We start from the raw sequence: 14,187 nt of genomic DNA on the forward strand, positions 1-14,187 counted from the left end.
TTACTTAACTAAATTTTACTAAGAATTTTTAAATATTTTCCAATCAATATTTAATTTACTAAAAGCAAATTTTAAAAATAAATTTGCAAAGTGTTCTCAAAATATAAGTGCATAATTTTCAAACAAATTGGTCATAGTGGGAGGAAAACTTCACAACAATTACATTACTATAGGTATAAGTACTAACATAGCCAGTTTACATATAAATCTAAATACTTCACCAAGCGTATCTACATTTAACATTCAGTCCCTAATTCACCATTGATCACCGTACACTTAACATCAACTCCACCCATACATTCGAACAAGACAGGCAGTTCAAGAGACTATGGAACATTATATCTCACATCTATAACTTATAAGCAAATAACAAATAAACCTTGACTTCTTACTTGTTAGCTTCTAACACCATTACATGAGCTTTATTTTAAAACTAAGCTTATAATAATACTTATAAGGAGATGAATAATAAAAAAAAGTATATTTTAGTTTCCGAGTGGTTACTAAGAATAGCTTATAGACTTAACAACAATAGGTAAGTGTTATTTTTTTTCGAAAAACACTTTTGATTAAACTAAAACTGAACAAAAGTACCATTCAGTTTCAATTGGGAATTAGACACAGGTGGTACACTAATACACTATACAGAAAGGTTTTTATTTTAAGTTCTAAAATAAAAGTAGCGGAAAAGTATTGAAATGTATACCTCTCTTAGTAACGGTAAAATTAATAAAAAATTAAATATAATTTTAAAATTATTATATTACAATTTATGCATAATTTGTACCAAGTTAATATTATATTAATATTCTATAAATTATAAATTGATTAATATATTTTAGGTTATAAATAACTTTTTTGACAAAACATTAAGATGAGTTTACTATATATCGTAATATTATGCTAGCTTAGGTCTTTAAGAAAATGTCACCACGATATTCTTTCTAAAGATGTTATAAAAATGCTCAACAATCAAATAATTCTATATTATACAGATAGGAAGTTGAACGCACATTATATTTTAAAGAAGTCATTTCCGTTTAGTTTTTAAAAAAATCAACTCTTACATGTATTGATGTATTTGACTATTATACTATTATACTTTTTTGTATTTTATTTTTATTTGATAGTTGATATGACCGTGTATAAAACTAACAGTAAAAAACTTTAAGTAGCTGAATACCATGAATTGTAAATGAACTTAGCTGAAAAGAGTAGAAGACTAAAAAAAATGCTCACCCACATACTCATATACATATTACATACCTAATATGAATGATCACAATCTTTAATTGATTAGAAAAAAATTTATAAGCATTATATATATTATTAATTACAATTTGAAATCATATAAATTAAAAAAATTGCTTTAGGCTATTATTTTTTTTTAACGCATGACATTATAGATTATTACAATATTCTGTAATTTGGATAAGCTGGTATTATATTTTCTTTATTTCATATCCATGAAATTTTTATTTCATGAGAAACTCCAGTCATTTTTCTTGTACAATAATAATTACTGTATAATAATTAATAATTTTAAAATATTTTACTAATATAGGAAATAAGTTTATTAAAAATGTATATTTTACGTATTATATACAGGTACGCATACGGTAATGATATACTCAATAAATAGTGTAAGCTTAATAATTAACTAATTATTTAGTTTCTATTCTACAGTTGCATTATTAATTGGTAATTAGTAATTACTATTTAATTTTATTCTTAATTATTACTATTATTTAGTAATTGAACATGTGTTAACAATTCCTATGTATATAAGCCATAGTTATTATTTATCTTTGAATAGGTATATCTATTATGTATAAATTGAATGCGTCCATTTTTTTTTTTATTTGATTTTTAAAGATATACTTACATTAAAAATGCATGAAAACATTATAAATGTGAAAAAAATGTATTCAATATTTTGAATTTTTAACAGTTACCTACGCTGTTTTAACCCTGATTATTATATTATTTGTAAAATAAAATTTAATGCTGAACAATAAGTATAAACAGTTTTGTAAAAAAAAAATTATTTCGCTTATGTATGTCTTTATCTAATGGTAATTATATTCGATATACTCTAATTACGTCAATTATTATAGCTATTGTCTGCACCAAACGTGATAATAATGACACATACGACACTACACCCGCGTTTATGGACCACACAACACAGTTGTCTGCATACATCAATAACTTAACCAACATGTGGAAATATGATTTTCACTTTTATATTTTTATTATAATAATCTGAACATAAAATATGTATACCAATATGACAATACCTAGAATCTACATTATATCACAGTGTAGGTACATTTCACGCTTTTTCTCGTTATAATTATACTATCCAGAACGGGACTTGTCTGAGCTCGGTGTATTCAGTATTGAGTGTAGAAATCTAAGCTTTTACTTTTTACTTTTTAGATTAACAACAATTAAAAAAAAAATACATAAGTTAAACTTCAAGAGTTAACCTATGTATTATTTCTATTTTGTATAAATATGATGTACATAAAATTATTAATATGACATTTTACATTTATCCAAAACATTGAATTTTTAACCAAGTTTCGCTCAATATTTTCTTTTAGGTTTACAGTACTATATAGTATATATTTTTTACCCAAAACAACTAAATTTAAAAAAAAAATTTATGCTTATAAAACAAAATTGAATTTACCAACTATGATATCCGTCAGTTTGTCACTTTCTGAAAATGAAATTTTGACTTCATACCAAACTAAAAAATAGTAAGTCATTTATCTTTTTTTTTTTTTTAATTAATTTTAACTATCAAATTCAATATTCGCTTTCCTGAGTCGTTCAGTTTGTTGATACCTATATAAAATTGCATTTTTTATCTTTACTCAAAAATTAAGTACATACTTTAGAATATTTTAAATTTAAATTTTGTTTTATAACTAAAATACTTAGGTAACTATCAAATTTAAAACCAACTTTTTCACTAATAATACACTAATAATTTATTTAGTTATTAAAGGCTAAAACAAAAAAAAATTAATTTCATAATATAGGTACAAATAAGAATTTTTACATTTACTTTTCGTGTTCCATTATCTCTGAAAATTTGAACTTTTGCGTATTCGTAACCATAAGCATTAAGCATTCATATAAAGGTCTTTTGACTTCAAACAAAAAGCAATATAGTGACCATTAAGTTTTCATAATTTCTTTTCTTTAGAACCACTATACATACTATAACACTTTTTAATTCAAAACTAATACTATGTATTTAATTTTTTTTTTTCGATATTAAATTTATTAACCATATAGGTACATTTATTCGCATAATTTTGCTTTACTTTATGTACCTACTTCTTCAAAATGGAATTAGTTGATGCTGCAAGATCTGGAAACAATATTATTTATGTTTAGTTATAATACAAAAAACAAATGGAAAATCATTTAAACTTAATACTTATCATTTAAATTATTTTTACGATAATTGTATGACATAAAATTCAACACATATTATAATTATTAATTGGTTTAATAGCAGAACTATATAGTTTCATAAATGTAATATATATAATTTACTATTTTTTACTGAATTACCTTTAGGTGATAAGAATCCCACATTTATACGATTATTTTTTTTTAGTGTTAATGTCTTTCATTAATACAATTCATAGATAGACATACATTTGTTGAAGAAATAAAAAAATTCGAGTGTCAGGATTAAATATATGTCCTCAAGTTTTTAGTTGTTCTAAATTTAAATTATAATTATATTATTTAAATTATAAATTGAAACAGTTTTTTAAAACACAGAATTAAAATTCAAATGTAAAAACTTTTAGTCTACTGAACTGAAACTAAAAGAATCTAAATTATAAAATAAATTTCTAAAATTATGTTCAAGCGACGAATGACATACGTCCATCAATTGTTCATAAAACGATTTCGGGTGAAAAAAACCACTCAACTATATAACAGTCCTAGTGTCTAGTTGTCTTCATAAAGGGTTATATTTTCGATTATAATATATTAGAGCATATTCATCATAATTTTAAAAATAGATATAGTCTGAAATGTGTTGATTAACTTTTTAGGAGTGACATTCCAATAAAAAAAAAATGAACCACTAAAAAATCGTAATTTACGAGTATATTATGTTTATTTTTAACAGTCAATAATTAAAATAAACCTTCAAAACATTTTTCGCTTCATTATGTTCATGCATATGTAATCATTTAGTAAAATATAAATTATCATCAGTATCAGTTTTTATAAAAATTTAAATAATGACATATTATAGTTAACCGACTGGAAATAAATTATATGTGTATACGTCATTACTCAAGTCGCATCAGATTAATTCTCCACAAAAACATACATGACTTTTATTTTCCAGAAAAACCAATCATACTATGTAGACTACTATTATAGAGTACAATATTAAACGTTATAATATGATAATAATATAAATTATACATGCACAAATTTAAACTAAGCATAGCATTTAAACTTATATTTATCATATCATACACTAGAAACATACTGTAATTTACGAAGAGGTGCATTATATTTTTTGTATACATTTTTTTGGACATAAATGTATAATTTTAAAGAAAAATGTAGGTACTTAAAACGATGAACTTAATAAATCTACTCGACTTTTGAATATATATTATAAACAGTCAATAATATGAGATTTGAAATGGTTGAGAATGATTTTGACGAGGTCAATTAATTACGAACATTTTCCGATAGATTTTAAATTTCCTATTTGTCACAAAATTATGGTGTATTCATTTAATTATGATAAATTATTGAATATTCATTTTTTAATATCACCAATTAATTGTACTCGTAAAAATACACATTTCCTTAAAATAATGTACAAATAATATTAACGACTCAATTAAAAGGAAATTATTGAAACCATTTTTATATCCCACAATTATATTTTTATAAACAATTTTTTTCTTTTTTAAAAGAAGTAAAATCAATTCATTTACATAACTCAGTAGAAGTTATATACAGTCATAAACAAATAATAAAATATATAACTACTCGTAGTGTATATTCGTAAATAATATATATATATTTTTTTTTAATACAAACGCTAAAATACAATATAAATTATAATATGTTAGGTACTTAAATTAATGTATATTAATATATTTAAGAACTTGAATTTCTCTTTTAAATATTTCAACATAATCATTTCTAAACAATTTTATAACAAATTGTAATATTTAGAAGGTAACTATTTCATATAATATCCAATACTATTTAATTTTTATCCATTACCTACCTATCGTTAACGCTTAAGAAAATAAAAATTACATTATAAAATTGTTTAATGTTGATCTGTTAACATGTCATTAAAAAAGTAAAGATAATAAGATTCATATATAGGTATACATAATTATTTATTATAGTTAAGTATTTTTTAATTAAGAAGCAAAAAATGTATTAGTTTAACAATAATTATGAGTATTTTTTAATATCATTAACAAACATTATTAGTTCAATAAGTTCAAATTTAAATTCTAAAACCATAAATCGTTTGGACTCAGTGGCGCCGTTCGCCAAATTTATCTATTAGAATGCCCTACTATTGCAGGTTTTGTAGGTTAAAGGGCACACCGTGGCATACTAGGTATACTATAGGTCCCTCCGACTATGGATTCAAAAATGTTCTATGAAGATAAATAAATACGATATACGAATGATTAATTACGAGTATAATAGTAAATAATTATCATTAAATATCATCAGTGTATGCGATTATTAAACAAATTTAAAGAATAATGTGAAATCTCTTGATGCACGATGTACATAAGATGCGTAGGTATTTACTTATAAATTAATAACAATAATATAGTATTATACTCGTATTTATATACAATATATTTTTAAAAAAATCAATAAACATTTTTAAATAAATGTAAGATAAAAACATCAAATTATTAACATGCCCTTTCTGAACAATAATAGTCTGACTCATATTTTGTGATTCAATAGCTGCCATATTTATAGTATTATGCTTTCCTCACAAACATTCACAGAACAATAGGATGTGTCTAAATAAAGTTTTAAATTCAGAAACGATAAATACATATGTAATACATCAAACTGATAATATATAATGCCAATATTATATTATATGTGCACATTATTACATTATATTATTGTTGTTTATCTATCTTATATTTGAATTTTCCCGTTGTTTATAAAATATTACAACTAAAATTTCAATTCTCTACATATTAATACGAACTTTCTGTAAAGATTACAAAATATATCTATATTTTCTGTAAAAGATTTAATTCCGTAAGTATAGGTTTTGTTTTCGCAATAAGTAATTAATCTTTTTTACATACAAATACCAACATAATATGAATTATACACTGTATATACCTAAGTCGTATTGCATGTACTTCCAAATACATCAACGTAAAACATATGCATTAATATAAGTCGATAATTCTTAAAGAAACACGAGTAGGTACTAACAAAACATCGAAACATCCTAAACTTCTTCTTGCTACGAGCCGCATTGTAAAAGCTGTAAATCAAAGGATTGAATAATTATTATTGTTAAATAAGTACATAATATAGTATAATATATATATATTATTTTGATACTTCAAATATATGATACGTATTAAAAAAAAAAAAAGTGGTTTAGTTTTATTTTATATTTTTTCTCCGTTAAAATCGATCTCTTGATATTAAATATATGTATATACACGTTACATGTCATTATGGGTGGAGAGACTTGTTGCACACCCCTCATAGAATCGCCAACGAACACTCGGAGCGCCCATTTATACATATGTGGGTGTATGTTAGTGTGTATGTGTGTGGACCCAAAAGGGTATATAAACCCAAGTCATCACTGAAAACCATCTCTTCCTGTACTATCGGCAGCAGCGTAGAGACTTTCGATAGGTACTTATTGACAACAATTCAATACGTACTTAACGTTTTAACAGTAATATCTACATAGGTACTTATTCAAAGTCTACTGAAATGTAAGTATAAAAAAATACGTATAACTACATAAAATAATATTTTATGTAATAATTGTAAATAATATAGATTAAATATTTTTATAGTGTTTTTAAATAATTGTTATGGCTATTAGCTAGGTATTTCGTATTTATATATATTATGGTTGCATAATATTAATATATTATATTAGTAATAAGATTATAACTATAACCATTTTATATATATTATTTTTAATATATTCATAAGTTTACGTTTTAGTAGTATACAAAAATATTTTAATTTTAAACAATGTTTATTTAATGGAATGTAGGTATATTTTATACTAGTGGTTTTCAACCTTTATCGGATCGCCACCCCCTATTTCTTATTTTTTTGTAATGCAAAAAAAAAAAAAAATGTTGTCTTATTCATCAAAATTTGATTTAATTACCGATGAAATATTTACATGGTATAGAATTTTAATAATTTACACTTAACAATTTAATTAATTATAATAATACAGCATTATTTTAAAACGTATTGTTAAATTGATAAAATATAAAAACTACACAAATAAAATTTTAAAAATGTACAATTTAAATTGTTAATCACGTGTTAATGAGATACTTGAACTTGAACTTTAGATATTATTTATTTCATATTTGGTTTTATATTAGAGACTTCTATACTCTTAAGTTTCATTCTACATTTAATTTTGTCCTATATTTGTTTTTTATTACTCTAAGAACTGAAAACACAAAATACATGTACTGCCCAAATAACACATAGGTAGGAACTGATAATTATAAATATTTGCGACTGATATTGTTCAAATATATGTATAAGATATCAATCGATACGAGTTACAAGTTTAAAAACAATAAATATTAACAATATATAGTTTGATCACAATAACTGAATAATATTACACATATAACCAAAATATTTATTTATCAACATAATACCTACAATTTACACAAGATTTTTTTTCTAATTTGTTATCACTTTCAATTTTATCAAGATTACTACGTATTTTTAGTTATAAATCATTTTTAACGTGTTTTAAATTAATTAACCAACTATGTACAACTTACACTTTATACTTTCTATGTATATGTATTTCAACAGATTACCAATTTATTGAAAAATTTGTACTATTAACATATAATTAAATGAATTTTAATATAAATTTCAAAGTTTTAGTAATTATTTATGATAGAAAATATTACTTTTTTAAATCTTAATTTTTTTTTTTGTCTCAACACAAGTTACTTTTGATTCAAAAACTAAACTTAGCATTTTTTAAATTTTTTATTATTACTATTTAAAAAACACATAGGTATATTTAACGAAGTTCAGTTTTCTAAGCTAGTAATATAAAAGATTAATTTTCCCAATTCATTGACCTTATTACTAATTCGTCGTACCTTCATAAAATATATTATTATTTTTAAATTATACTTATCAGATAAAATTAATTTCATTTTCATTAGGTTATAATAATAATAGACATCTTGAAATAGTTTTTATTCACGATCAGATTATCATATATTATAATTTGAAACAAAACTATAGGCAATAAAGCTTAAAATTAAAAATTGTTGCCAGAATACATTTTTTTTTACATACTTAAAACATTTGTATCAACTGTTGAGTAGAAATATATTTTTAACAGTTTTGCGATGATATAATGGTTATTTTTTATCCTAGTAGACAATTGAAATAATCTTCAAATATTTTTCAGTATATTTTTAAATACTTAGTATCTTTTGTACTACTTATAAACATTTAAATTGTTTAGAATTGTTTCTATATTTATTTTATTTATACAATTTTGTCATAGATATTAAAATGAGTGTCTAATACGTTATAAAAAAGTTTGCTGTAAAAATAATCTTTACTTTATAAAAGTTAAATTGTATGAAAATAAATAAAGTATAACATGACAAGATTAAAACAAAATTTCACATAAATCCTTCAATGTTAATAGCTTTAAAAAAGTATTGATGTATAGGAGTATCAGTAAACCATTTAAAGAAGTGACTATTTTTTACCAAATGAACTAAAATAACAGATATTATATTTCAATAAAATTAGTGATTTCACCATGAAATTTAACTGATAACTGATAAAATTGACTAGTTATTTTGTACTTATATTTTCATGCACACAAATTTTTACATAATTTTTACCTATACTCTAAAACAACGGTTTGGATAGACTCTTGGGACTAATAAAAAAGTATAATTTCTATTTAAAAACAATATCATATAGATATATATATATTATATACCTACGTATTATTTTGACGACATAAAATGCAAAAAAAAATATCACATATTGTCAAAATAATTTTTATTTTTTTATTATTATTATTTTTTGTTATTTTAATAAACATTTGGTTAACTTCATCTCATATGAAATCATTTAATTTTTCAATCCAACCAGAAATATTATGTTGTTATTTTTATTCAGGTTGAATTATCATTTAGACACAAATTAAAATAAATGTTTTTAGTCTTAGTTGAGCTCATTTTATACACCTCATACTAATTCATATACGTAGAACTTTCCATTTAAAAAAAAAAAAAACTATGTCGATACTAAAAATCTGATCTGGTTTGCAGCGTCACCATACTAATTTGTTATTCTAGCACGTATTGGTCGTTGTTGACATGTTTGTAATTGTATTTCTTTCTCGAGATTATTATGTAATCACTATACGTACACTTTTAACAGTCTCAAATGACGCCCCCTACGCATTTTTAACTTTCACATAACGCTGCCATATTATATTGGTGTTGTATAGACCACTAATTTCTTGAACACTTTTTGAAATAAAATAAAAAAAGCGATTTTGATTTTGGTATCCTCAAATTTTTTTTTTGAAAAAGTGAATTTTTCCAAGTACTTACCTAACAAATCTGTTTTCACGCATTTTTTAGACTAAATGACGATAGTCATTTTAATATAATAAATGTATTAATAATATTTTACAATATATATTATTGCGCATTAGTATTCACTTCATTAAACGACTCCTATTTCCTAATAGTGAAACATTAAATAAACCAACAGACGTGTGCACATTTTTAAGTTTGTTCCTCGGATCATTCAAAGCATCATAAATTTAAAATTATTTTGAATTATCTTTAAGGGGTATAATCTAAATGATAAAGCCTTAAATAACTTTGCATGCAATCAAAAATATACAATTTACATTATTATAACTTTGAGTTGTAATATTAATTATAAATCTAAATAATAATAAGAAATTTTCATTTAAAGTTAGGTATAAGTTAATTGATTATTTATTTAAAAACAAAATTTATTAAAACTTTATTGACGATGGATGACATTCATGAATCAAAATTGTATAGGTAACAGTATTCGATGAACTATACATGTATTGAAATATTTAAATCAAATTAAATTAAATTAAAATAAGATAATAAAAAAAAATATATATTTTACAGTTTAATTTTGAATTCGGTTGACTAAATCAAGCCGGCACTAAGTGTTCACAAAATAGTAGTTAATAAACTAAATTGGTTTGCACCTACCTACTATTATTTTACACTCATGAAAGCAAATCACAAGTCAATTTAATAAAAGTTCTAATGGAATTTGCCACTCTCAAAATAAAGTAAAAATAACTCGGTTTCTCACTATGTATTCTACTGCAATCGTTTTGTATTCGCGTAAAGAGCTTTCATCTACAATTATCTATCTCGGATTTTTAGCTTATTGTTTTTATATTTCCATACAGATTAAAGTTAAAGACAACTGTAATTTTCATTATGCTACTAATTTTTAAAATAAAAATAAAAATACTAGAAACGATTAATTTTTTAATTAATTAAATATTATAAGCAATTTAACTTAACTTTATTTTAAATTATTGAATTCTCAAAGTTATAAAAGAACAGTACAGCTTATTATTTTATCGCAAAAATAAAATCTTTATTTATAATCTTTAATGATATTTATTTACCGGGACCCTTCATTGCCGAAGTTCAAGTATTTTACATCACACAATAAGACTATTTACGTCAGTACAAATACGTCAATAGAAAGTAAAACAACAATACAATCTAACAATAATTATTACTAAAATTAATTAACAGTAATTTTGTTAGTTTATTTATTTAATACAAAACAAATACATTTCTAGAACCAACCAAACGTAACACAACCAATATTAACTAAATATGTCTTGTTATGAATATTTATTATTTATGGTTTTATTCATTTGCTACAAAAAATAAAAGAATCCATTAATAAATTTTTTTTTTTTGTATTGTACAAGATTTATTTAACCGTGAAACGATTTTAAAGGATGCCTTTTTTAATGAATCCCCTTATTGCTTCTTATAGGCATTTTGTAACTTATTAATCAACTTTGATCTTATTCTTACAGTACAAATGTGATTGATATTTCAAAATAACTAATAAGACATTCCGTCTATGTCGCTATATATATTTGTTTATTAATTCTTTATTATAATTTTTTCAGACGATTTTTTTCAGATTTTAAAATTACATCCTACGTTTTATCCATGCATCAAAATAATAACTCTAACATGATCAAAGTAATGGTTTACATTGGATTTGTCGTCTATATCATGGCCTTGACCACAACGTGTTGCTGTAATCCCGTAACATCTTCTGAAGTGGAAAGCATAGCTCGACCAACAAGGCCTAAAACTTTCGGTTCTCCAGATGAATTACGTTCGTACCTAGACCAGTTAGGACAGTACTTGGCGGTAGTTTCTCGTCCGAGGTAACTATATTCATAGGTTTATTAAATTAAACGAATATATCATACATTATTTTGATTCTAGTGTCCCAAATGTCCCAAATGTCTTAATATATAAATAAAACGGTAGTATTAATAAAATCGAGATAATTAATTTCGTAATTACAATTTGTTCGACTTATTCACAATACCTTTAATTATTAAATTATATATTTAAGATATGGTATATATTCTAATTTAAGCAAACATATTAAATCAATTGTCTGATGCCTAACTCGACCATTAAGGACATTAAAAATTAAAATACTTGAAATATACTATATTATTATTTTTCCTTGAATTATAATTTTATTTTAATCTTAATTATCTAAATATTATTCAGAAAATCTACATAATATAAAATATTATCATAAATTATTAAATTTACCAAAAAAATACTGTCTATAATTAGGTTTGGAAAAAGGAAACCTACGTTTCCAGTCATCCCGTCCGCTATCACAACACCGAGATTACAACAGTACATCGATCATCAACACATGCTTAACAATATCATAAACCGAGAAGACGATGAGACTTATAAATTACAATACAAACCGGCTACTATAAGAAATTCAAAAGACTTGTATGACATGCTGTTTACGACACGTCGTGAAAACGGAAATAATGACCGCCATCAATACTATTTAATGCAACAAGATTTAACGAATGCAGACATTGGTTTAGATTCAAATTAATTATCATTAAACTGTTTAAACTATATTTGTAGTATAAGATTTAATGTATTTGTATTTCTTAAAAACTTTAGTCATGTACATACAGTATTGTACTAGCTGTTAATAATATAAGAACTTTAAAATTTTAATTCATCAGTATAAATAAAATCCGTTAAAAGCGTTGGTATAGGTATCTGATGCCTATAGACGTTAAAATTGTATCAGTTGAATTTATTATTATAAACAATAAAAATATCGGTTTGTTTTTAATTTTTATTCTGAAATATAGACAACTTTTATAAATATAAAAACCTATTGTTTAACCATCAAGTAATGCAATGTGATAAGTAAGGTAAGTCATGTATACCTGTATGGCATACCTACATAAGCACAGCGTAATGTAGCAGACGCAGATCCAGAAAATATTTACGAAGGGGGCAATCTTGAATAAAATTCCGCTAAAAACGGTATCGGCAAAACAATGCAGATATACATACAGTATATATACCAGTCTACGGAGGGGGCATGGTCCCTTGCCTCCCTTCGATCCGCGCCTTAACAATACTTAACAATTAACCGAATAAATTATCTAAATTTTAAGATAATTGTTATAAAATGCTTATCTTTAATATATAGATGGATTAAGCTTTTAATTCGTTGAAAACTATACACTGAAAACAATAATTATAAACATACTAGTATATTAATATTACACCACATACTACATATATACCTAGGTACGACAAATAGGGACAGCCATATAAATATTTTGTCATATTTATCATTAATACACTTTAAAATAAAAACGGTATACATTGTTATACTACAGCATATTGTATATACACTTACAATTTACGTGGTGCCTACACTAGTATAGTACACTGGTATACCTATACCCAAACGCAGTGGCGGCTCGCGCGTAGTATAGTGCACAGGAACACGTGAACTACCAAAAAAAAATATATATAAAAATTATTAGATTTCTCTTATTAGACTACATATAAATATAATTGATTATAATTATGCATGATATGTACTGTTCTAAAACAAATATAAATTAATAAAAAAAAAGTTTCCGCAGCTTATATGGTGAAAAGTGTGTTTATAAACGATTAAATAATTCGCGGAGCACAAATTGTTTGTGCTCCGGGCGACCGTGTAAAAATTAGGTACATGCCACGACACGTCGATTAATAATATATTATGGTAATTTAGAGCACATTTAATGTGTGCACCGAACTTGTTTTTATTGTGCCGCGATGACGTGTCGTTCGTTTTTATTTAGATAAGTACTTAGTAGGTACATTATTTTGATATTTACCTAAAAAAAAAATTTACAAAATTAATATTTTTACCATCATCTTTCATAGATAGCATATCTTATACTTTTTTTGTGCACCACTTTATGTGAACCTCACGAGCTGCCACTGCCTAAACGTCATTACATCCGAATATAAATATATCTTAAACTCCACTTCGAGATGGATTTAGACCCTATCCTGTTCTGGAAAAATCTATCAAAAACAGAAAAAATAGAGAATTCATGGTTTAAAATATTAAAATATTATTAATTATTATATTATATATTATTAAAATTGTTTAATAGTGCGAACCGGGTTTTACGTGATTCTCAGCTTCTAGTATTTGTAAGTGATATATGAAAATATTCCTTCGTTTTAATTTATTAATTCTATAAACAGTTGTACCCGTCTTCAGAATGTCTTAAGGAAA

The 14,187-nt window shown here is 24.0% G+C and overlaps 1 protein-coding gene across 1 annotated transcript; it reads left to right on the forward strand.

Moving 5' to 3' along the window:
• Positions 1 to 6,875: 6,875 nt before the first annotated feature.
• On the forward strand, positions 6,876 to 12,726 carry LOC114130309 (uncharacterized). Its single transcript, XM_027995256.2, has 3 exons — positions 6,876 to 7,025; positions 11,501 to 11,767; positions 12,195 to 12,726. The coding sequence occupies exons 2-3, from the start codon at positions 11,544 to 11,546 to the stop codon at positions 12,475 to 12,477; spliced, it is 507 nt and encodes a 168-aa protein (XP_027851057.1). The 5' UTR covers positions 6,876 to 7,025; positions 11,501 to 11,543; the 3' UTR covers positions 12,478 to 12,726.
• The last annotated feature ends 1,461 nt before the right edge of the window (positions 12,727 to 14,187 follow it).

Source organism: Aphis gossypii, chromosome X, assembly GCF_020184175.1.
Source record: "Aphis gossypii isolate Hap1 chromosome X, ASM2018417v2, whole genome shotgun sequence".
NCBI classification, from domain to species: Eukaryota; Metazoa; Arthropoda; class Insecta; order Hemiptera; family Aphididae; genus Aphis; species Aphis gossypii.

Coding starts and splice junctions, on each gene's coding strand:
- LOC114130309 (XM_027995256.2), top strand. CDS start 11,544: ATGCATCAAAATAATAACTCTAACATGATCAAAGTAATGGTTTACATT. Junction 11,768..12,194: donor GCGGTAGTTTCTCGTCCGAG/GTAACTATATTC, acceptor GTCTATAATTAG/GTTTGGAAAAAGGAAACCTA.